The sequence below is a fragment of the Oncorhynchus gorbuscha genome, linkage group LG07, assembly GCF_021184085.1.
Source record: "Oncorhynchus gorbuscha isolate QuinsamMale2020 ecotype Even-year linkage group LG07, OgorEven_v1.0, whole genome shotgun sequence".
NCBI lineage: Eukaryota > Metazoa > Chordata > Actinopteri > Salmoniformes > Salmonidae > Oncorhynchus > Oncorhynchus gorbuscha.
In genome coordinates this window covers 67,532,023-67,555,924 of record NC_060179.1, presented here as the reverse complement: position 1 = coordinate 67,555,924, position 23,902 = coordinate 67,532,023, and the positions used below count along the sequence as shown (strand labels likewise).

The window sequence follows — 23,902 nt, the reverse complement described above, 5'->3', positions numbered from 1 at the left end:
TGTGCCAAGCTTGTAGTGTCATACCCAAGATGACTCGAGTCTGTAATCGCTGCCGAAGGTGCTTCAACAAAGTACTGAGTAAAGGGTCTGAATACTTAAATGTGATATTTCAGTTGTTTTTTGAAATAAACAGTTACAAAAAACAAGTTTTTGCTTTGTAGATTGATGGGGGAAAAACAATTCAATACATTTTAGAATAAGACTGTAACGTAACAAAATGTGGAAAAATTCAAGGGGTCTGAGTACTTTCCAAATGCACAATAGAATGTCTCTTATGGGTAGTGCTTTTGTCTTGAAAAACATGATGTCATCCTTTGATAAATGAACTACCACAGATGGCCACATACTCTACATCTTTCCAAATAGGAAAAGCAGCACGGTTCCTGACAGTGTTGCCATGACAATGTTGACGAGAAACAGGCCGAGTCCAGTTATCCAGGTTACAGTGAAACAGACAGAAACGGACCCTGGGTTGATTGGTGTGGTTAGTGTACCATTATAACTACCCTCGAGCTCCATTCTACAACTATATTATATTATGGAATAGACATTTTTGAGTTAAAGCTAAGATGTGAATGAGCACTGTCCCCCCCCCCCCCTGTTTCTCTATTCATCATCATCATCATCCATATTTCTTGCCCTTACAGGAGTGCCCAAAATCATCAGAAGACTTAAAGAATACTGAAGGTACTGTTCTCTCCAATAATTTTAACACTGTTCTGATTCCCCCTATAGTGGGAAATGGGTTTTCTATTTACAAATCTCACTGTGAGAATAACATGCTCTTCCTGGAATGCATTGTGTGGATGTAGTGATAAAATGATAATACTACTCATTATGCTAGCCCAGCCCATTATTGCTTCAAATATGCTCAGATAAGCATGTTGTCAGCTTCCAATAAATATTCTCACATAATGTTGGTTTTGCAAAGTGTTGCTGAGAAGATCTATATTCTTTACTGTTAGTTAAGATCAGTCTTTACAATTTCTGCTATGTTTTTACTTCTTCTTTCATTTATGAGCCATTCTAAATTCCGGTCAATATGCTCTTTGTAACATTAATGTATCTGTTGCAGCCCAGAGTGACAGTATCCCCAAGGAGAAACAACCCAGAGTGAGCCTACAGCCTGAGCAAGAGCTCTCCCCAGAGGACCTGTCTAGCCCCAACCCTGACCAGGCTGCCCCTCTCCTGCTGGGGGAGCAGAAGCATGTGGCTGATAGGGAGATTGCTGATGAGGGACTGACCTCTTCCAAGGGGAGTGATGAAGAAAGCACAGACGAGACAAAGCAGGAGAAACAGCTCCAACAGGACCCCAACAACAACTCTCTAGAGGTCATTCAGGAGCGTGATGACGCCCTCCCACCTCCTCCTCAGAATGACCAGCCAGAGGAGACATACTGCTCAGATGAGATCGCTGTTGTCTTTGTGGACAACTCTGGCCCATCAGCCCGCCTGGATGAGAACGACATGGTCAAGATCATCATCACCATGAGCTGTGATGCCCAGACGGCTGCGGAGCTGGAGGAGTCAGTCAAACAGAGCATCCTGGAGTCTGCCCAGGCACAGATGGGCATCGACCCCCATGGAGGGGCGGCTGGCGACTGCCTCATCAAAATCCCTGTTATCACCTTTGACTCACCTGAGGATGATGAACGGAGTGGTGCAGAGAATGAAGGGGAACCCTTATCTGAGGCTGACTCTGCTGAGCTGCAGACCCCAAGCCCAGACGGCCAGATCACCAAAGAGTTGATGAGCGCTGACTCTGCCGCTCTGGACTGCCGGGACTTAGAGTACAACGAGGCAGACCTGGAACACCCCAGCCCCCAGTTGACCACAGCCGACAACAGCTCCTCTGGCATCGATGTCCACTCCCACCCTGACGAGAACGACCCTCCGGACCTCAATGTGGATGCAGATGGCTTCCTGCGAATCCCGTCTATGTTCAGGAAGTACGGCCCAGGGGGCAGGACACACGTGCGAGGCCTGAGCATGGACAGCGGGAAGGATGCAGTCCTCATTGCTGACAGATCACAGAATAAACAGACCACCATGACCTCATCCAAGTCAGACCTGGAGGCCAAGGAGGGCCAGATCCCCAACGAGTCCAACTTTGTGGAGTTTGTGTCGCTGCTGGAGTCCATTAACAGCACCAGGGGAGCCAGTGGCATTGAAAACCCACCAGAGGAGGTGACAAATGAGGAGGACAGAGCCATGGAGGAAGGTGAGTCCAGGCATATGTAGGTTGTCAGATAATAATGATATACATGTAGACAGTTAAGACTTTAGGGGAGAAGTTATTGTCTCTGTTGTGCAAATAGCTGTGTTTTACTCATTCTTTATTGGTAAAATTGAAAACGAGTGTTGCTTTTGCAGAGGATGTCACTGCAAAAATTGAGGATAACACAGAGACAGAGAGCCAGCAGGAGCGGCCAAACCCTCCCAATACTCTGGCCACAACAGACACCCTCCACACCATCCCCGAAACACGGATCCCCATTGTGTCTCCAGACAGGTAAACCTTTTCAAATGTCTCTTGGATATAAAAGGTCATCATCACAATTTACTTTATTTTGTTATTTGATCTGATCTTTATTGTAAATGAATGCATTTTTTTATATAATCGTTGTATAGTTTGTCCTCTACTCTCAGTCCCCAGACAGACCGGGATAAAGACCCAGACTACGACTCCCTGCCCTCCCAAACATCTCAGTCAGAGAGCTCGATGCTCCAGGTCATATGCAGACCAGAAGCCACCAACAAGGAGGACGCCTATACTTTTCATACAGTCCACAGTAAGTGCAAAATATTATTGTGTGGCATCAATTCACTGAAGTCTACAAACTGGTTACAAACCCTGGATAATGTCGTAGTGAACTGACCCTTCGATAATCTCCGCCCTAGAATTTTGGCCAACCAATCGCAGCACTTCAATGGATATCAACTGTCGATACATCGGACAAGCATCTGTTTAAATCGCTTGAAAACTGAGCGTTTTCTCCAAGAAATAAATGTTTAAATGGCTAAATAATTGAATAGTATCTTGCTACTGTGATTCTTGAAATGCAAAGCTTGTTGTAGTATTTTTTTAAATGTGAAATTATACTTTTGTTTAGTTCAGCTGGTTAGCTAGCTCTATGTCACATTGAAAAGCCACCAAAAGCTGCTAACACTAGCTAGCCACTTAATATAACCTGTTTTTCTCAAAATGTATATTAGCTAGCTAACTCCCGTCTGCTGTCAACATCAGGATATGATTTGAGAGCACTAGTTAGCTCCAAAAGTGGTTATAGCTTTGACTGCTTGCTGACAGTGAATTCAGAGCCAGTCAGTGGCAAGCTACACTACAAACTTAATTTTACCAGGTTCCCTTGAAGCAATTATAATGACAGTCCACCACAACATACCCAAGAGTTTCCTGATGAGCAAGAGGTAGTCTGTATTTAATTTAATTGTCTATTAGAAACACAGTTTTAGAATACTGTGAGCACATTTCGGGCAGTGGTTCAATGGGAAATTGGGCTTCCCGGGAAAATGTTGGCAGAGGTTGCAACAGTAACCAAGGGTTAATTGTCTGTGCTATTGCCCAACTATTGTATAACATACTGTATGTATATCACTTACGTCATATCAGGTAGGTGTTTTAATTGTGAGGTTCTGTCTGCTCTCTATTCCAGGAGACAGACCTCGTAAACTGTATGCTGAGAGAGCCCTAAACCTACCCCTCGGAGCTGAACTTATCACAGGCAACATGTGGTACTATATAACCTCAATTATTTAATATGTAATATTTGTATGACGTTTTTGTTGTGTTCTTTTTACATTTGACAATGTTTAATTTGAGTTGTTTTTAAACGTCATGGGCTTTTACATGTGAACCTTGTCGTGTACCCAGTGATCTCCTGTCAACTTCCTCCAACTCGGAGTGCCAGGACGGGCTGGCGGGTGGACATACAGACTGCCCCTTCCAGCGCCGCATCATCCCTTCACACAGGCTTCGGCCTCGGAGAACTCACCCTGAAATCTTCCAGGTGACTACACCCTCCCCCCCAACTCAACCTCAACCCCTTTCCCCCATCTCTTTTCCCCCCCACCACCCATTCCTCCCCTCCTTCCCTCACCCAAATCTTCCAAGTCACTACACCCCGCCCCTCCACTCTTTCATCTCCTCTCTCCTCTCCCTTCCACTCCACCCATAAACCCCTATCCATCCCAGACAGTGTACGCAGGCAACCAAGGCCAAGCGGTGCTCCGACTCAGCACTGCAAATCAGAGTGCTGGCCATTAATCAAACTATAGTGACTCTGTGAGCAGAACAGAAACTGCCTGCCTGGCTCAGACATCACAAAGCACATCGTTCCTCTCAGCGCTAAATTCACAATGTATGGTTCATAATACTCACACACCACACACAAACACACACACACAGGAAATACACTTGGTGAAATGTACTGTTGATTATTACTTACAATGTAGCTGTATGAAATAACTGATCTAAACATTATTTGTGTCATGACAGCGTGTAGTCAGTTGTTATGAGTTGGAACTAACAGTCATGACGGTTTAAGACATCTATTATGTCAGTGTTATGTAACCCTTATGACTAAGGGTTCAATTAAAGTGATATTGAGATTTATTTTACACTACAACCTGAATTCCACCTCTGACAGGAAGAGGACTCGATTGATGAATCATCAGAGACCTCCACACAGGAAAAGCCTTCTCGTAAGCTGTACTACAAGCTCAAGCTTTTTCCTGGGAAGTGGGTAAACATCTTGTATGACCGGCTCGCCTTATTGGCGCTATTGGACAGGTAAGAGAAAAAGCTCCCATTCTATCTTTCCTTTTCCATTTCTCAGCGATTGATCAACTAGTTAACAGAGACTCGACTTTGACCTTTGCTCTCTCTCCTCAGGAACCAGGATGTGGTGGAGAACATAGCAGTTGTGTTCCTGGCCTTCCTGGTGGCCTTCCTGGGATTCATCCTGCTCAACCATGGCTGCTTCAAAGATATCTGGGTTTTCCAGTTCTGCGTGGTCATAGCTAGCTGCCAGTACTCATTGTTAAAGGTAAGGAACATATCTATTTTGTAACAAAGGATAAGGCTTAATCAACCTTACAACCGTTGCTGATTTGTGTTGACATAATTCAGATCAGTGATAGGATACCAGATCTGTGATAATACTGTGCCACTTTCAATGCTCCACCACATACTCCACTGTAACAATGGAATTAAGCTTTAGCTAAGTACTTTTTATCAGACACATTGCTGATGGAAACACATTTCTCTGTCAGTCATTGACTGTAATATCAGTTAATCACGTTAATAACACTTTGAACAAATTGTTTGTATTACAGAGTGTCCAACCTGATGCAGCCTCGCCGACACATGTGAGTCTGTATGGAACATATTCTAAAGGCATACTGTGAAGATACAAGTAACTGCCAAAATAATGGAAACACTTGATTAAATGAGGGATACAAAGTATATTGAAAGCAGTTGCTTCCACACAGGTGTGGTTCCTGAGTGAATTAAGCAATTAACATCCCTTCATGCTTACGGCCATGTAGAAAAATGCTGGGCAGGCCATTATTTTAGCTACTGTGGCTATGCCCCCATAGGATGACAATGCCCCCATCCACAGGACACGAGTGGCCACTGAATGGTTTGATGAGCATGAAAACGATGTAAGCCATATGCCATGGCTGGCTCAGTCACCAGATCTCAACCCAATTGAACACTTATGGGAGATTCTGGAGCGGTGCCTGAGACTGTTTTTTCCACCACCATCAACAAAACATACAATTATGGAATTTCTTGCTGAAGAATGTTGTCGCATCCGTCCAATAGAATTCGAGATTCATTGAAGCTGTTCTGTTGGCCAAACGCTCTATTGAGACACTTTATGTTGGCGTTTCCTTTATTTAGGCAATTACCTTTATATTTTCACTGGTTGTTTAGTATTTTACATTTTTTCAAACTAGATTGTTCAAGGCTTTCTCTGCTTCATTTCACTCCCCTCTTGATGTTTTCCAGGGACATAATCAGATTGTTGCCTACAGCCGGGCTGCTTATTTCTGTATTTTCTGTGGCCTTATTTGGATTCTGGAACAGATGTTAAGAAGGAAGGACCTGCCTGTGTCCACTGTATATGGCATCACCATAGTATTAGCAGATGCTCTCAAATTCCTGAGAGACATTTTAGTGGGTAAGTCACATACCATAAATCATTATTTTTTTACCTTTTTTCAGTCATCTCCATGAAACAATTTTAGATTATGTTTTATTTTGACATTCTAAAAAACGTATAGTTCTAAAGTCCTGTCTGTTCTATATTCGACAGGCATCACTTACTGCTTTCCTATCACATTTCTCGTTGGCCTGTTCCCACAAATCAACACCTTTATGATTTACCTGCTTGAACAAATAGACATTCATTTCTTTGGTGGAACAGGTGAGTAGCACTCTCTTTTCTGTTTCGCTTGACCTTCATAATTATGAACTGAATGCATACTGTACCACCATAAACTTAGCCCTTAACCTGATTCCTGTGTTTCCACTTCCTTTGTCAGCTGCAACTGGACTCCACTCAGCAGTGTACAGCATATTCCGTAGTCTGACAGCATTATCTTTGCTGTACGGTTTCTGTTTTGGAGCTCTGAAGGTAGGAATGAATTCATTATTGAGTAAAGATGTGTGTATGATTACATGAAGGATATGTTTTGCACTGCGACGGAACAGTTGCTGCAGAGGCAGTTTAGTCGAGCATGAAATGGTACAATAATCAATATTTCTATTCTGTTCTAAAGGAGCCCTGGGATGAACAGCATACCCCAGCCTTGTTCTCTGGGTTCTGTGGATTGCTGGTGGTTCTCTCCTATCATCTGAGTGGGCAGAGCAGTGATCCGACTGTGCTGATGTAAGCCGCCTGCTTTTCTGCTCCTATTGTTATGCCTGCTAACATGCTGACTGTATGAGAGTTGTTAGTGCTAAGATATTCTCCTTTTTTGTGCACATACAGGTCTCTGATCAAGTCCAAACTGATGCCCACTCTTGTGGACAGTGAGGAAGAGGGTGAAGACTCAGAAGACATCAAGGATCCTCTTCCAGAGAAGCTCATGAATTCAGTGGTAAGTCAGAGACTTGCATTGTTTCCTCCACTTCCACTCAACTGCTGTCCTCTGTTTTTGTTTCAGGACAACATTTTGACTTTAACACATTATTATATTCCGCAATTGTGATATTGTATGATTTGCTTTTGCATTTGCAGAAGGAGATTCTTCTTTCAGATCTTGTGGTCTGCTCCATTGCCTACATTTTAACTTTTGCTATTACTTCAAGTACTGTCTTCCTGTCCCTAAAGGTGGGTTACCTATATCCAAACACCATCCCTAAATGATGTGTCATAAATGTTGTTTGTGTCATAAAGCAATGTTGTCTCATCAGTAAATAATTACTGTGGTGTCGTAAATAAAATGTTATCTGATCGGTTCAGTATTCAATCAACCCCATTTTCTCTCCATCTCTCCCTCTTTATCCCTTTCTCTCCATCTCCCTCTATCCCTTTCTCTCCCTCTATCCCTTTCTCTCCCTCTATCCCTTTCTCTCCCTCTATCCCTCTCTATCCCTTTCTCTCCCTCTCTATCCCCTTTTCTCCCCTTTTCTCTCTCCCTCCCGCTATATATATTTCTCTTTATTCCTCTATATATATATTTCTCTTTATTCCTCTATATATATATTTCTCTCTCTCTCTCCCTCCTTTTCTCTTCCTTTCTCTCCTTTTCTCTTCCTTTCTCTCCACAGCCCTTTGTGACCATAGTACTGTATGCGCTGGCAGGGACAGTGGGCTTTGTCACCCACTATCTCGTACCCCAGTTACGGAAGCACCACCCTTGGCTCTGGATCTCTCACCCAGTGCTAAAGAGCAATGAGTACTCCCAGTTTGAGCCCAGAGGTCAGTCCTGCCTGTATTGTTAAAAAAAAAAGAATTTGGGACACAATGCAGTTTTTCCAACTATAGGCCTTTCGCATCTCTGACTCTCTGGTACAAATTTGATGAAAGACTACATTTAATAGCCTATAGTTCTATACACGTGTGGGTTCAGTTAGTTGGGGAAGACCTATCTCCTGTGCTTTAATCTATACGGATTTGTCAAGTACTGCAAAAGTAAGAAACAGCTCTTGTGTGTGGTGATTAAAATTGATTTCATTTTCCAGATGATGCTCAGTTGATGTGGTTTGAGCGTCTGTACGTGGGCCTGCTGTGTTTTGAGAAATACGTGGTTTACCCAGCCATCATTCTGAGTGCACTCACCAATGATGGATTCTCACTCAGTCACCGCAAGAAGCTAGGCATCCAGTAAGTACCTTTCTCCTAAAGATTTTAATAACAAACACATACTCCCTCCTTTCCCTGAACCAAGACCCAGACCTGGGTCAAATGCAAAAGTATTTGAAAGTATTTGAAAGTATTTGATGTGCACTTGGTGTAATTTGGGGTTTGTACTTTTGGAACTATTCCAGTGGTTCCAAGCTAACTAAATCAAGCGCATGCCAAGTATTGGACTTATGTATTGCAGGTTGACGTTTATTGTCATGAGTCTTGCTTGCCCTGGAAGCAGAACTGATCGGTTTCCACTAGATAGGCCAACTGCAAAGTCAAAATTGTCGATATCATAAAAATTAATGAAAACAAAAATGTGCTTTTTGGTCTTAATTTAAGGTTAGGGTTAGACATTAGGGTTAGCAGTGTGATTCAGGTTAGGGCTAAGTTTAAAATCAGATTTTATGACTTTGTGGTTGTGCTAGCTAGTGACCAATCTGCAGAGCTGCCTTCAGTACATGAGTCATCTCAATAAATGCTAACCTGTGTATGTATGTATTTGACCCAGGTCTTCTAAGAACCATTTTCAGTCTGTATAACATTCAGTTTGGAATGTAAAGTTAATCTCTTTGCAGGTAGACATTATGAAATACTTTAAACTTGCCTCTGTCTCGCTAATTACCTTAAAATGTCAACATAAATCTCAATGTACAGGTAACTGCCAAAATAACGGAAACACGTGAGTAAATGAGCATTACAAAGTATATTAAAATTAGGTGCTTCCACACAGGTGTTGTTAAAATCTGGTGATTTAGACAGCCACAGCATATGGTTTCAATCGTTTTCATGCTCATCAAACCATTCAGTGACCACTCGTGCCCTGTGGATGCAGGCATTGTCCTCCTATGGTGGCATAACCACAGTAGCCAAAATAATACCTGTGGAAAGAAGTGGAGGACGCTCAACCAACCGACGTCAGTCAAGGTGCAACCAACATTTTTTTTAATCATAGAAAAGGAAAAGGTGCAACACTCGCTCACCATTAAACATTATTTGTTTTATTTAAGCAAGGTTAAAAGATTCATGTTTCGGCCTTCATCAGAATAATCCTGATGATTATTCAGATGAAGGCTAAAACGTTAATCTTTTAACCTTGCTTAAATAAAACATAAAAATGTAATGGTGAGCGAGTGTTGCGCCTTTTCCTTTTGATTTCTAAAATAATGGCCCGCCTAGCATTTTATACATCATGGGATATTAATTGCTTAATTAACTCATTGCTTAATTAACCCAATTGAACACTTATAGGAGATTCTGGAGCGGCGCCTGAGACAGCATTTTCCAGCACCATCAACAAAAAAGCTGGTTATGGTATTTCTCATGGAAGAATGGTGGCGTATCCCTGCAATATAGTTCCAGACACTTGTAGAATCTATGCCGAAGTGCATTGAAGTTGTTCTGGTGGCCCAACACTATTCAGACACTTTATGATGATGTTTCCTTTATTTTGGCAGTTACATGTAGCAGCTGGGGAAAACTTATCCAGAAACACACAGTTCTTCATAGGTTTATAAAGTCTCCACCACTCCCTTCTGTGCATCTTGGAGGTGGAACAAAACCCTTAGCACCTTAATCAATCACATAAATATCACTTTCAACCCAGTCTGAATGATGTACATGTACTAACAAGTAGACAGTCAGTCACTTTGATGTCATCATCTGAACCTGGTCATCATGACAACAGTCACTTTGCATGTCAATTACCTTGCTAGGGAAGAAAGTGTGATGTATACACAATATTCGCTAGTATTGGTGCATTTGTCTCCCCTGCTCCTCTCCCACTCAATGTTACCCCTCTGCTTTGCTCCGCTGTGTCACGCCTGTACACCTGAGTCGCTCAGGTCTCTGTGTCTCGCTCCAGCTGTGATGTCTTGTTGATGACAGTTGCTGGGATGAAGCTCCTCCGCGCCTCCTTTTGCAATCCCAGCTTCCAGTTCGTCACTCTCATCTTCACTATCGTCTTCTTCGAGTTCGACTGCAGCAGGGCCTCAGAGACCTTTCTGCTGGACTTCTTTATCATGTCCATTGTCTTCCACAAGGTCAGTCTGCGACGTGACCGGAGACTGGTACACACACTCCCAATGACAGACGTCTCACTACAATAAGATAGGAAAGGAATACAACTCACTATGACTGCGGTCCCCAAACTCCCTACAGTTGATTAACAAACATAGTTTTCTTCGGGGTCTATATGAAGCAGCAAACACCTGCCAGCTGCTCTGTATGTAGAGTGGCCTTCCTACTTTTGATTATATTGGATTTATTTTTAGAATCTGGTCTAAAAATAACTGGCTTTGCTGTCTGTCAGTGACTCACAGCAGGTCTTTGTTCCTCGACAGCTCAGTGATCTGCTTCACAAGCTCCACTTCATCATGGTCTATATCGCACCGTGGCAGATTGCATGGGGCAGCGCCTTCCACGCATTCGCTCAGCCCTTCGCTGTGCCTCGTATCCTTTGGTTTTCACATGTGTAGGAACTACACAAGCTGCCGCATATGTTTTGACGTTGCTCTGACTGAAACTGTAATGTAACTGCGAATTTGACAGAAGATATGTGAGTATGGTAAACCTGTTGTCTCCATTTTAATTGATACCTGGTGGATTTTCCGTTATTGTGGTGGTTCTCCTTCATGATGCAGCTCAGATTCAGCCATGTTGCTGCTGCAAACGTTTGTGACGACTCTGTTCTACACCCCTCTCAGCCCCTTCCTGGGCAGTGCCATCTTCGTCACCTCCTACCCACGGCCCGTCAAGTTCTGGGAGAGGAACTACAAGTAATGGCTTTTCACCGACCGCAGCATGAGATAAAGCACCATGAAATATGCATGCACCCCTTAAAGCACCACGGTGTGTCGGCCGCACCCCAGGGCATTCAGCCTTAGAGATGGGACATGGGAAAGTCCATTATGAATAAAGAAGGGGACAAGGGACGTCCAACTCAATTTGAGTCTATGATCAAGCCATTGAGTTAGATCACTGTCAATAATTTTTCATCTGGTGAAAGTTCATTGTTAGTCACTCACCTCTTTTTCATCTGTTTGTATTAATGTGCTCGGAAAATATGCAAGTGGTGAATTATATGGCCTCCTAGAGCCCCTGTTGACATCCATATAGGGACATTTCTTTCTCAGAGATGATGTCATGCACTCAGCTGACTGAGCCAGGTTTTAGTGCTATCCTGGATCCTTGGGATCCTTTTACCCTAAACCTTAACCACTACACTTACTCTAACCTTAACCCTTACTTTAACCATTTAAAATTTAAACTTCAAGGGGGTAGGGACGTCCCAAGGATTCTGGATAGCAAGGACCCTGAGAGAAGTGCTCTAGTCTAGGGGTATACAAGCAGAGTATAGAGACCACTAAAGAGGATGGATAAAAGAAGTCTTACTCAGGACGTTTACCACTGAAAAGAATGGTCACAGTTCCGGTCTGCTTAAGGGATGTCTCTCCCATTGCGATAGCAACTGGGTCTGGTCTGCTTAGTTCATTGACTGTATATGAACCAGAAAAAAGGATCGGGTGAGATGTCTCGCTTCCTTTTCCGTCTCTAACATTACTCCAGTCACTGAGTTATTGATGAGGATATATGTAATTCATTTAACACACAGAAAAGGTCCTAAAAATAAACCAGAATTAGACCATGTTTAGCTTATTTCAATGAATGTACTGTCTCCCTAATCTATGGCTTTGTACCATTTTGCAGCACCAAACGCATTGACAACTCTAATAGCAGACTGGTATCTCAGGTTGATAAAGAGACAGGTAACCTATTGAGTATATTGAATGAATATCAACATGTTTTTTCCCCTAATTAACGTTAAAATAATAATCTGAATTAGAACTTCTCAACTCTACAAGGATCTTCTCATGGTTAATACGTTGGTTTGTTGGTCATGTCAATCAGTGTATTTTACATAAGCCTTTATTCCCCCAGGATGCGACGACAACAACCTGAACTCCATCTTCTATGAGTATCTGACGCGCTCTCTGCAGCACTCTCTGTGTGGTGACCTGATGCTGGGCCGCTGGGGAAACTACAGCTCTGGAGACTGCTTCATCCTGGCCTCTGACTACCTCAACGCCTTTGTTCACCTCATCGAGATCGGCAATGGCCTGGTCACCTTCCAGCTCCGAGGCCTGGAGTTCAGAGGTCAGATACTGACTAATATACAGCAACACAGTGAGGAGCACTATACCACACCCAGAACTATATACACATAGATACTCTGTTTCTCTGATCACACTCTACTGATATGGGAAATATCTTGACTGTGTTGAATGTTACATGTTTGATATGGAGGTTCATTTAATTCTGAAGTTATTCAAATTTGATCTGAAATTGTTTTCTAATAATCCTAAACCTTATATCTCGACCACAGATTTAAAATCACCATGAACATGATGGTCTGTGCTCCTTCTCTTCCTCCCCAGGTACATACTGCCAGCAGAGGGAGGTAGAGGCCATCACTGAGGGGGTGGAGGAGGATGATGCCTGTTGCTGCTGTGAGCCGGGCCACCTGCCCCACGTTCTGTCCTGCAACGCGGCCTTTAACCTGCGATGGCTGGCCTGGGAGGTCACCACCACCAAGTACCTGCTGGAGGGCTACAGCATCAGCGAGAACAATGCTGCCACCATGCTGCAGGTGTACGACCTGCGCAAACTGCTCATCACCTACTATCTGAAGGTTGTAGACCTTTTTACGTCTTATGGAAATGTAACAGACAATAACGGTATTTGAAAATAACCTATGATCTAAGCAGTATTTTAAACAGGGTTGTTTGAGCCCTGAATGTTGATTGGCTGAAAGCCGTAGTATGGGGCGGCAGCGTAGCCTAGTGGTTAGAGCTAGTAACCGGAAGGTTGCGAGTTCAAACCCCCGAGCTGACAAGGTACAAATCTGTCGTTCTGCCCCTGAACAGACAGTTAACCCACTGTTCCCAGGCTGTCATTGAAAATAAGAATATGTTCTTAACTGACTTGCCTGGTTAAATAAAGGTAAAATTAAATTAAAAAATGTCACAACGTATGACACAAATGACTTGTTTACAGTTCTAATTAGGTTGGTAACCAGTTTATAATAGCAATAAGGCACCTCAGGGGTTTGTGGTATATCGCCAATATACCACGGCTAATGGCCTGTGTTGCGTCGTGGATATGAACAGCCCTTAGCTGTGGGTTATTGACTATATGCCACTCCCCCTCAGGCCTTATTGCTCAATTATATTATATATATATTTTTTTTACTTTCAGCATCTTTGTAATTCATTACCGGTTTTATTTCATAAGCAGTTAAATACATTTCATCACATAGTAAGTCTGAGCTTGGTCTTATGCAGGCAAAAGGGAGTAGACCATAAAATCATCAATCTTCTGTTATTATTCCCTCTTGTTTCACCTCTAGAGCATAATCTACTACCTGATCCACTCCCTGAAGCTACAGACGTGGATCAAGGATTCCTCTATCACGGAGGCTCTGGTGTCCTACACCAAGTGGCACCACATAGAGAGAGACCCGGCCGTGTTCAGCGTTAAGATAGACGAGGACTACGTCCACTGCCTTCAGGGCGTCACCAGGGCCAGCTTCTGCAACGTCTATCTGGAGTGGATCCAGTACTGTGCCAACAAAGTGGAGGAGGTAAGTAGAGATGTGAGATTGCAATGAACAGTACAATCATGCATGTAGTCAGGAAAAACTCCAGGCCATAGTCTAGATCATTTTTCCTGATCAGGTCATGTGGTCAAGAAAAACTTCAGGGCCTTATCATGACATGCAGTATGACCCCATGTTGTACAGTTTGGTTTCCTTGCTGCTGGTCATTTCAGTGGATGTGAACAATGAGAACCTTTGACCTTTGTGCTTTGCCAGCCTGTGGACTGTGACGAGGACTCCCCTCTGGTCACTCTGTGCTATGCCTTGTCTGTGCTGGGCAGGAGATCCTTGGGGACTGCATCTCACAACATGTCCAACAGGTAAACCTTCCATAACTGTCAAATATTCATTCCTTTCATGTTAAATATGGGATTTATTACCCTCCAGGCATAAACACATCAATCTACACTAAGCTGTAGTTCCATTGAGATTCCAAAAGGGGGCAGCTATGGCTCTCGTGTGGTCAGGTGCCACAAAGAGGGACCTCGGTAAATTACAATTGGCTCAGAACAGGGCAGCACGGCTGGCGCTTAAATGTACACGGAGAGCTAACATTAAAGTGGAGAAGAGATTGACTTCATCGCTACTTGTTTTTGTAAGAAGTATTGACATGCTGAATGCACCGAGATGTCTGTTTAAACTACTAGCACCCAGCTCGGACACCCATGCATACCCCACAAGACATGCCACCAGAGGTCTCTTCACAGTCCCCAAGTCCAGAACAGACTATGGGAGGTGCACAGTACTACATAGAGCCATGACTACATGGAACTAGTATATTCCACATCAGGTAAATGATGCAAGTAATAGAATCAGATTTAAAAAACAGATAAAAATACACGTTATGGAACAGCGGGGACTGTGAAGAGATACACACACACACACACACACACACACACACAGGTACATACGCACACACACGCACCCTACACATGTACATTGTAATGTTGTCTGGGGGTTTTATACATTTTGTGTTGTAGATATGTAGTGGTGTATTAATGTTATATGATGTTGTTATGCAGGTGAATGAGGACCCAAAAGCGACTTGGCGAAAACAGAGTTTTTAATCCAGTAAAGTTACTTTACAAACAAAAGGCATAATACTACTCGTAATGACGAGAACAGACTGGAGACTTGATCAAGAACTGCAGGTTGCCTCGGGAAGGCACTTGAACGTAGCAGACTCAGACACCTGCTCACCACGCAGCATCTGAGGGAAACACGACACGACAGGGCAATACATAGACACAGCACGGTGAATAATAGACAAGGATCCGACAGGACAGGAACGGAAAACAAGGGAAGAAATAGGGACTCTAATCAGGGGAAAAGATAAGGAACAGGTGTGGGAAGACTAAATGATGATTAGGGGAATAGGAACAGCTGGGAGCAGGAACGGAACGATAGAGAGAGGAGAGAGAGGGAGGGGGAGAGAGAGGGATAGAAAAAGGGAACGAACCTAATAAGACCAGCAGGGGAAACGAACAGAAGGGAAAGCATAATGACAAGACAATCTAAGACAAAACATGACAGTACCCCCCACTCACCGAGCGCCTCCTGGCGCACTCGAGGAGGAATCCTGGCGGCAACGGAGGAAATCATCAATAAGTGAACGGTCCAGCACGTCCCGAGACGGAACCCAACTCCTCTCCTCAGGACCGTAACCCTCCCAATCCACTAAGTATTGGTGACCCCGTCCCCGAGAACGCATGTCCATGATCTTACGTACCTTGTAAATAGGTGCGCTCTCGACAAGGACGGGAGGGGGAGGGAAGACGAACGGGGGTGCGAAGAAAGGGCTTGACACAGGAGACATGGAAGACAGGATGGACGCGACGAAGATGTCGCGGAAGAAGCAGTCGCACAGCGACAGGATTGACGACCTGGGAGACACGGAACGGACCAATGAACCGCGGAGTCAACTTACGAGAAGCTGTCGTAAGAGGAAGGTTGCGAGTGGAAAGCCACACTCTCTGGCCGCAACAATACCTTGGACTCTTAATCCTGCGTTTATTGGCGGCTCTCACAGTCTGTGCCCTGTAACGGCAAAGTGCAGACCTCACCCTCCTCCAGGTGCGCTCACAACGTTGGACAAACGCTTGAGCGGAGGGAACGCTGGACTCGGCAAGCTGGGATGAGAACAGAGGAGGCTGGTAACCCAGACTACTCTGAAACGGAGATAACCCAGTAGCAGACGAAGGAAGCGAGTTGTGAGCGTATTCTGCCCAGGGGAGCTGTTCTGCCCAAGACGCAGGGTTTCTGAAAGAAAGGCTGCGTAGTATGCGACCAATCGTCTGATTGGCCCTCTCTGCTTGACCGTTAGACTGGGGATGAAACCCGGAAGAGAGACTGACGGACGCACCAATCAAACGACAGAACTCCCTCCAAAACTGTGACGTGAATTGCGGGCCTCTGTCTGAAACGGTGTCTAACGGGAGGCCATGAATTCTGAACACATTCTCGATAATGATTTGTGCCGTCTCCTTAGCGGAAGGAAGTTTAGCGAGGGGAATGAAATGTGCCGCCTTAGAGAACCTATCGACAACCGTAAGAATCACAGTCTTCTCCGCAGACAAAGGCAGACCGGTAATGAAGTCTAGGGCGATGTGAGACCATGGTCGAGAAGGAATGGGGAGCGGTCTGAGACGACCGGCAGGAGGAGAGTTACCCGACTTAGTCTGCGCGCAGTCCGAACAAGCAGCCACGAAACGGCGCGTGTCACGCTCCTGAGTCGGCCACCAAAAGCGCTGGCGAATAGACGCAAGAGTGCCTCGAACACCGGGATGACCAGCTAACTTGGCAGAGTGAGCCCACTGAAGAACAGCCAGACGAGTGGAAACAGGAACGAAAAGGAGGTTACTAGGACAAGCGCGCGGCGACGCAGTGTGCGTGAGTGCTTGCTTAACCTGTCTTTCAATTCCCCAGACTGTCAACCCGACAACACGCCCATAAGGAAGAATCCCCTCGGGATCAGTAGAAGCCACAGAAGAACTAAACAGACGGGATAAGGCATCAGGCTTGGTGTTCTTGCTACCCGGACGGTAAGAAATCACAAACTCGAAACGAGCGAAAAACAACGCCCAACGAGCTTGACGGGCATTAAGTCGTTTGGCAGAACGGATGTACTCAAGGTTCTTATGGTCTGTCCAAACGACAAAAGGAACGGTCGCCCCCTCCAACCACTGTCGCCATTCGCCTAGGGCTAAGCGGATGGCGAGCAGTTCACGGTTACCCACATCATAGTTGCGCTCAGATGGCGACAGGCGATGAGAAAAATAAGCGCAAGGATGAACCTTATCGTCAGACTGGAAGCGCTGGGATAGAATGGCTCCCACGCCTACCTCTGAAGCGTCAACCTCGACAATGAATTGTCTAGTGACGTCAGGAGTAACGAGGATAGGAGCGGACGTAAAACGTTCTTTTAGAAGATCAAAAGCTCCCTGGGCGGAACCGGACCACTTAAAACACGTCTTGACAGAAGTAAGAGCTGTGAGAGGGGCAGCAACTTGACCGAAATTACGAATGAAACGCCGATAGAAATTAGCGAAACCTAAAAAGCGCTGCAACTCGACACGTGACCTTGGAACGGGCCAATCACTGACAGCTTGGACCTTAGCGGAATCCATCTGAATGCCTTCAGCGGAAATAACGGAACCGAGAAAAGTAACGGAGGAGACATGAAAAGAGCACTTCTCAGCCTTTACGTAGAGACAATTCTCTAAAAGGCGCTGTAGAACACGTCGAACGTGCTGAACATGAATCTCGAGTGACGGTGAAAAAATCAGGATATCGTCAAGATAGACAAAAACAAAGATGTTCAGCATGTCTCTCAGAACATCATTAACTAATGCCTGAAAAACAGCTGGCGCATTGGCGAGACCAAACGGCAGAACCCGGTACTCAAAATGCCCTAACGGAGTGTTAAACGCCGTTTTCCACTCGTCCCCCTCTCTGATGCGCACGAGATGGTAAGCGTTACGAAGGTCCAACTTAGTAAAGCACCTGGCTCCCTGCAGAATCTCGAAGGCTGATGACATAAGGGGAAGCGGATAACGATTCTTAACCGTTATGTCATTCAGCCCTCGATAATCCACGCAGGGGCGCAGAGTACCGTCCTTCTTCTTAACAAAAAGAACCCCGCCCCGGCCGGAGAGGAAGAAGGCACTATGGTACCGGCGTCAAGAGACACAGATAAATAATCCTCGAGAGCCTTACGTTCGGGAGCCGACAGAGAGTATAGTCTACCCCGAGGAGGAGTGGTCCCCGGAAGGAGATCAATACTACAATCATACGACCGGTGAGGAGGAAGGGAGTTGGCTCGGGACCGACTGAAGACCGTGCGCAGATCATGATATTCCTCCGGCACTCCTGTCAAATCGCCAGGTTCCTCCTGAGAAGTGGGGACAGAAGAAATGGGAGGGATGGCAGACATTAAACACTTCACATGACAAGAAACGTTCCAGGATAGGATAGAATTACTAGACCAATTAATAGAAGGATTATGACATACTAGCCAGGGATGACCCAAAACAACAGGTGTAAAAGGTGAACGAAAAATCAAAAAAGAAATAGTCTCACTGTGGTTACCAGATACTGTGAGAGTTAAAGGTAGTGTCTCAAATCTGATACTGGGAAGATGACTACCATCTAAGGCAAACATGGGCGTAGGCTTGTCTAACTGTCTGAAAGGAATGTCATGTTTCCGAGCCCATGCTTTGTCCATGAAACAACCCTCAGCCCCAGAGTCAATCAAGGCACTGCATGTAGCACCCGAACCAGTCCAGCGTAGATGGACCGACATAGTAGTACAGGATCTAGATGAAGAGACCTGAGTAGTAGCGCTCACCAGTAGCCCTCCGCTTACTGATGAGCTCTGGCCTTTACTGGACATGAATTGACAAAATGTCCATCAAATCCGCAATAGAGGCACAGGCGGTTGGTGATCCTCCGTTCCCTCTCCTTGGTCGAGATGCGAATACCTCCCAGCTGCATGGGCTCAGTCTCTGAGCCAGAGGAGGGAGATGGTTGCGATGCGGAGCAGGGAAACACCGTTGACGCGAGCTCTCTTCCACGAGCTTGGTGACGAAGATCTACCCGTCATTCTATGCGGATGGCGAGAGCAATCAAAGAGTCCACACTGGAAGGAACCTCCCGAGAGAGAATCTCATCTTTGACCACTGCGTGGAGTCCCTCCAGAAAACGAGCGAGCAGCGCCGGCTCGTTCCAGTCACTAGAGGCAGCAAGAGTGCGAAACTCTATAGAGTAATCCGTTATGGATCGATCACCTTGGCATAGGGAAGCCAGGGCCCTAGAAGCCTCCCTACCAAAAACTGAACGGTCAAAAACCCGAATCATCTCCTCTTTAAAGTTCTGGTAATTGTTAGAACAATCAGCCCTTGCCTCCCAGATAGCTGTGCCCCACTCTCGAGCCCGGCCAGTAAGGAGTGAAATGACGTAAGCAACCCGAGCTCTCTCGCTAGAGTATGTGTTGGGTTGGAGAGAGAACACAATATCACACTGGGTGAGAAAGGAGCGGCACTCCGTGGGCTGCCCGGAGTAGCAAGGTGGGTTATTAACCCTAGGTTCCGGAGGCTCGGCAGGCCAGGAAGTAACAGGTGGCACGAGACGAAGACTCTGGAACTGTCCAGAGAGGTCGGAAACCTGAGCGGCCAGGTTCTCCACGGCATGGCGAGCAGCAGACAATTCCTGCTCGTGTCTGCCGAGCATGGCTCCTTGGATCTCGACGACAGTGTTACGAGCATCTGTAGTCGCTGGGTCCATTCCTTGGTCGGATCCTTCTGTTATGCAGGTGAATGAGGACCCAAAAGCGACTTGGCGAAAACAGAGTTTTTAATCCAGTAAAGTTACTTTACAAACAAAAGGCATAATACTACTCGTAATGACGAGAACAGACTGGAGACTTGATCAAGAACTGCAGGTTGCCTCGGGAAGGCACTTGAACGTAGCAGACTCAGACACCTGCTCACCACGCAGCATCTGAGGGAAACACGACACGACGGCAATACATAGACACAGCACGGTGAATAATAGACAAGGATCCGACAGGACAGGAACGGAAAACAAGGGAAGAAATAGGGACTCTAATCAGGGGAAAAGATAAGGAACAGGTGTGGGAAGACTAAATGATGATTAGGGGAATAGGAACAGCTGGGAGCAGGAACGGAACGATAGAGAGAGGAGAGAGAGGGAGGGGGAGAGAGAGGGATAGAAAAAGGGAACGAACCTAATAAGACCAGCAGGGGGAAACGAACAGAAGGGAAAGCATAATGACAAGACAATCTAAGACAAAACATGACATGATGTACTGTTTTATATTTTGTTTTATGTGTGATGTAAGAGCCTTAATGTTTGGACCCCAGGAAGATAGAAACCGATACAGTTGAAGTCAGAAGTTTACATACACCTTTGTCAAATGCATATAAACTCAGTTTTTCAAAATTCTTGACATTTCATCCTTGTAAAAATTCCCTGTCTTAGGTCAGTTAGGATCACCACTTTATTTTAAGAATGTGAAATGTCAGAATAATAGAAGAATGATTTATTTCAGCTTTTATTTTTTTCATCAAATTCCCAGTGGGTCAGAAGTTAACATACACTCAATTAGTATTTGGTAGCATTGCCTTTAAATTGTTTACCTTGGGTCAAACGTTTTGGGTAACCTTCCACAATAAGTTGGGTGAATTTTGGCCCATTCCTCCTGACAGAGCTGATGTAACCGAGTCAGGTTTGTAGGCCGTCTTGCTCGCCCACGCTTTTTCAGTTCTGCCCACAAATTTTCTATAGGACTGAGGTCAGAGCTTTGTAATGGCCACTCCAAAACCTTGATATAGATAGTTTTGTACCTGTTTTCTCCAGCGTCTTCACAAGGTTCTTAGCTGTTCTTCTGGGATTGATTTGCACCAAAGTACGTTCATCTCTAGGAGACAGAACGCATCTCCTTCCTGAGTGGTCCCATGGTGCTTGCGTACTATTGTTTGTACAGATGAACTTGGTACCTTCAGGCATTTGGAAATTGCTACACGTACACCTCCAATTGACTCAAATGATGTCATGACATAATTTTCTGCAATTTTCCAAGCTGTTTAAAGGCAAAGTCAACTTAGCGTACGTAAACTTCTGACTCACTGGAATTGTGATACGGTGAATTATAAGTGAAATAATCTGTCTGTAAACAATTGTTGGAAAAATGACTTGTGTCATGCACAAAGTAGATGTCCTAACCAAAACTATAGTTTGTTAACCTGAAAATTGTAGAGTTGTTGAAAAATGAGTTTTAATGACTCCAACCTAAGTGAATGTAAACTTCCAACTTCAACTGTACAAATACACTGTAGTATCACAGTGGTACGCAAGTCTCTTTAAACTCTAACCCTCTGTTTGTTGTAATGTGTTTGCTGTAATGTGATTAAAAAAAGACAATGCTCCCTTTCTCTGTCTCTCTAACTCAGTTTGGAGTCCTTCTTGTATGGGTTCAACACTCTGTTCAAAGGAGACTTCCGTATCGCCACTAAAGATGAGTGGGTGTTCACGGATATGGATCTGCTGCAGAAAGTGGTGGCCCCAGGTGTGAGGATGAGTCTCAAGCTCCATCAGGTATTCACAATAGCCTATCTTGAAGACAATAACATTTGCTCTCTTGTTCCCTTATTGAAGTAGAATATGTAGGTGACTGTACATTTAACCTTAAACTCTTCCTGTGCATTCTCAGGGGACTGTACATGTATCTATTAACCATGGTATCTTGCTGTACAGTGCCTTCAGAAAGTATTCACATTTACTTTTTGAAAATGTTGAGTTAAACTGAATTTAAAATGGATTAAATGGCCTACACATAATACCCCATAATGTCAACATGGAATTATGTTTTTACAAATGTCTACAAATTCATTAAAAATGAAAAGCGTAAATGACTCTAGTCAAGTATTCAACTCCTTTGTTATGGCAAGCCTAAATATGTTCAGGAGTAAAAATGTGCTTAGCAAGTCACATAAGTTGCATGGATTGTGTGCACTAATAGTGTTGTAGCTCAGTTGGTAGAGCATGGCGCTTGTAACGCCAGAGTAGTGGGTTCGATCCCCGGGACCACCCATACGTAGAATGTATGCACACATGACTGTAAGTCGCTTTGGATAAAAGCGTCTGCTAAATGGCATATATTATATTATTACAATGCCATACAATGGTCTGTAAGGTCCCTCAGTTGAGCAGTGAATTTCAAACACAGATTCAACCACAAAGACCAAAGAGATTTTCCAATGCCTCGCAAAGAAGGGTACCTATTTGTAGATTATTAAAAAATAATAAAAATATATATATTCATATATCCCTTTGAACATGGTGAAGTTATTAATTACACTTTGGATGGTGAATCAATACACCCAGTCACTACAAAGATACAGGCGTCCTCCCTAACTCAGTTGCCAGAGAGGAAGGAAACCGCTCAGGGATTTCATGATGAATGAATTGAAATTTTTTACAGAGTTTAATGGCTGCGATAGGAGAACACTGAGTATTGATCAACAACATTGTAGTTACTCCACAATACTAACCCAAATGTAAAGAAGGAAGCCTGTACAGAATAAAAATATTCCAAAACATGCATCCTGTTTGTCCTAAATACAAACTGTTATGTTTTTGGCAAATCTAGTACAACATACAGTATTACTGAGTACCTTTTTTTCAAGCATAGTGTGGTTGCATCATGTTATGGGTATTCTGGTAATCGTTAAGGACTGGGGAGTTTTTCAGGATAAAAAAGACGGAATGGCGCTAAGCACCAAATCTACACTGGAGTTTCTTACCAAGAAGACAGTAAATGTTACTGAGTGGCAGAGTTAGTTTTTACTTAAATCTACTTGAAAATCTAAGACCTGAACATGGTTGTCTAGCAATGATCAACAACCAATATGACAAAGATAGAAGAATTTTGAAAATAATAATGGGCAAATGTTACACAATCCATGTGTGGAAAGCTCTTAGAGACTTACTCGCAGCTGTAATCACTGCCAAAGGTGATTCTAACATCTATTAAAATATATATATATTTAACCAGGCAAGTCAGATAAGAACAAATTCTTATTTACAATGACGGCCTACCCCGGACGACGCTGGGCCAATTGAGCGCTGCCCTATGGGACTCCCAATCACGGCCAGATGTGATGCAGCCTGGATTCGAAACCAGGTACTGCATGCCGGGGCGGCAGGGTAGCCTAGTGGTTAGAGCGGTGGAAGGTTGCAAGTTCAAACCCCCAAGCTGACAAGGTACAAATCTGCCGTTCTGCCCCTGAACAGGCAGTTAACCCACTGTTCCTAGGCTGTCATTGAAAATAAGAATTTTTTCTTAACTGACTTGCCTAGTTAAATAAAGGTAAATAAATGGATGCCTCTTGCATTGAGATGCAGTGTCTTAGACCACTGCACCACTCTATTGACTCAGGGGGTTGAATACTTATATATCTAATTCATTTTTCATATATATATTTTTTTATACAAATGTTTGAATTTTCTTCCACTTTAACATTATAGAATATTTTGTGTAGATTAAATTAAATCCATTTCTATCCCACTTTGTAACACAACAAAATGTGGAAAAAGTCTAGGGTTGTGAATACTTTCTGAAGGCACTTTACAGTAGAGCTGCAAAGATTGATTTATTTAGGCCAGGATGCAATCAAAGGCGCATTGTCGATGAGTGCACTGACTGCACTTTGCTTTTAAAGGTTATTTACCCTTGAGCTGACATCTGCAGCGTTTATTGTGAATGTGATTCCCGCAAATGTCAAGAGAAATTGCCTTTAAAAGGAGCAATTCACAGGTAAAAGCGGCGGATGTCGGCTCCAGTGCAAAT

General features: G+C 44.2%; 1 protein-coding gene across 4 annotated transcripts in view; it reads left to right on the top strand.

The window, feature by feature from the left end:
* pcnx2 (pecanex 2) overlaps positions 1-23,902 on the top strand; it is a 32,029-nt gene that overhangs the window by 3,644 nt on the left and 4,483 nt on the right. For 2 of the 4 annotated variants that reach the window (XM_046357275.1, XM_046357273.1), the window contains exons 3-29: positions 367-484; positions 648-687; positions 1,076-2,221; positions 2,374-2,512; positions 2,632-2,792; positions 3,675-3,753; positions 3,893-4,028; positions 4,668-4,810; positions 4,913-5,066; positions 5,356-5,388; positions 6,035-6,206; positions 6,342-6,452; positions 6,571-6,662; positions 6,808-6,917; positions 7,020-7,128; positions 7,269-7,361; positions 7,802-7,952; positions 8,216-8,357; positions 10,243-10,420; positions 10,721-10,829; positions 11,026-11,155; positions 12,087-12,145; positions 12,318-12,533; positions 12,815-13,068; positions 13,786-14,019; positions 14,251-14,354; positions 21,504-21,648. In XM_046357275.1, the coding sequence (XP_046213231.1) occupies positions 367-484; positions 648-687; positions 1,076-2,221; positions 2,374-2,512; positions 2,632-2,792; positions 3,675-3,753; positions 3,893-4,028; positions 4,668-4,810; positions 4,913-5,066; positions 5,356-5,388; positions 6,035-6,206; positions 6,342-6,452; positions 6,571-6,662; positions 6,808-6,917; positions 7,020-7,128; positions 7,269-7,361; positions 7,802-7,952; positions 8,216-8,357; positions 10,243-10,420; positions 10,721-10,829; positions 11,026-11,155; positions 12,087-12,145; positions 12,318-12,533; positions 12,815-13,068; positions 13,786-14,019; positions 14,251-14,354; positions 21,504-21,648 (4,558 nt within the window). The remainder of the gene's footprint in view (positions 1-366; positions 485-647; positions 688-1,075; positions 2,222-2,373; positions 2,513-2,631; positions 2,793-3,674; positions 3,754-3,892; positions 4,029-4,667; positions 4,811-4,912; positions 5,067-5,355; positions 5,389-6,034; positions 6,207-6,341; positions 6,453-6,570; positions 6,663-6,807; positions 6,918-7,019; positions 7,129-7,268; positions 7,362-7,801; positions 7,953-8,215; positions 8,358-10,242; positions 10,421-10,720; positions 10,830-11,025; positions 11,156-12,086; positions 12,146-12,317; positions 12,534-12,814; positions 13,069-13,785; positions 14,020-14,250; positions 14,355-21,503; positions 21,649-23,902) is intronic. The other 2 variants (XM_046357274.1, XM_046357276.1) reach the window with 2 other exon arrangements.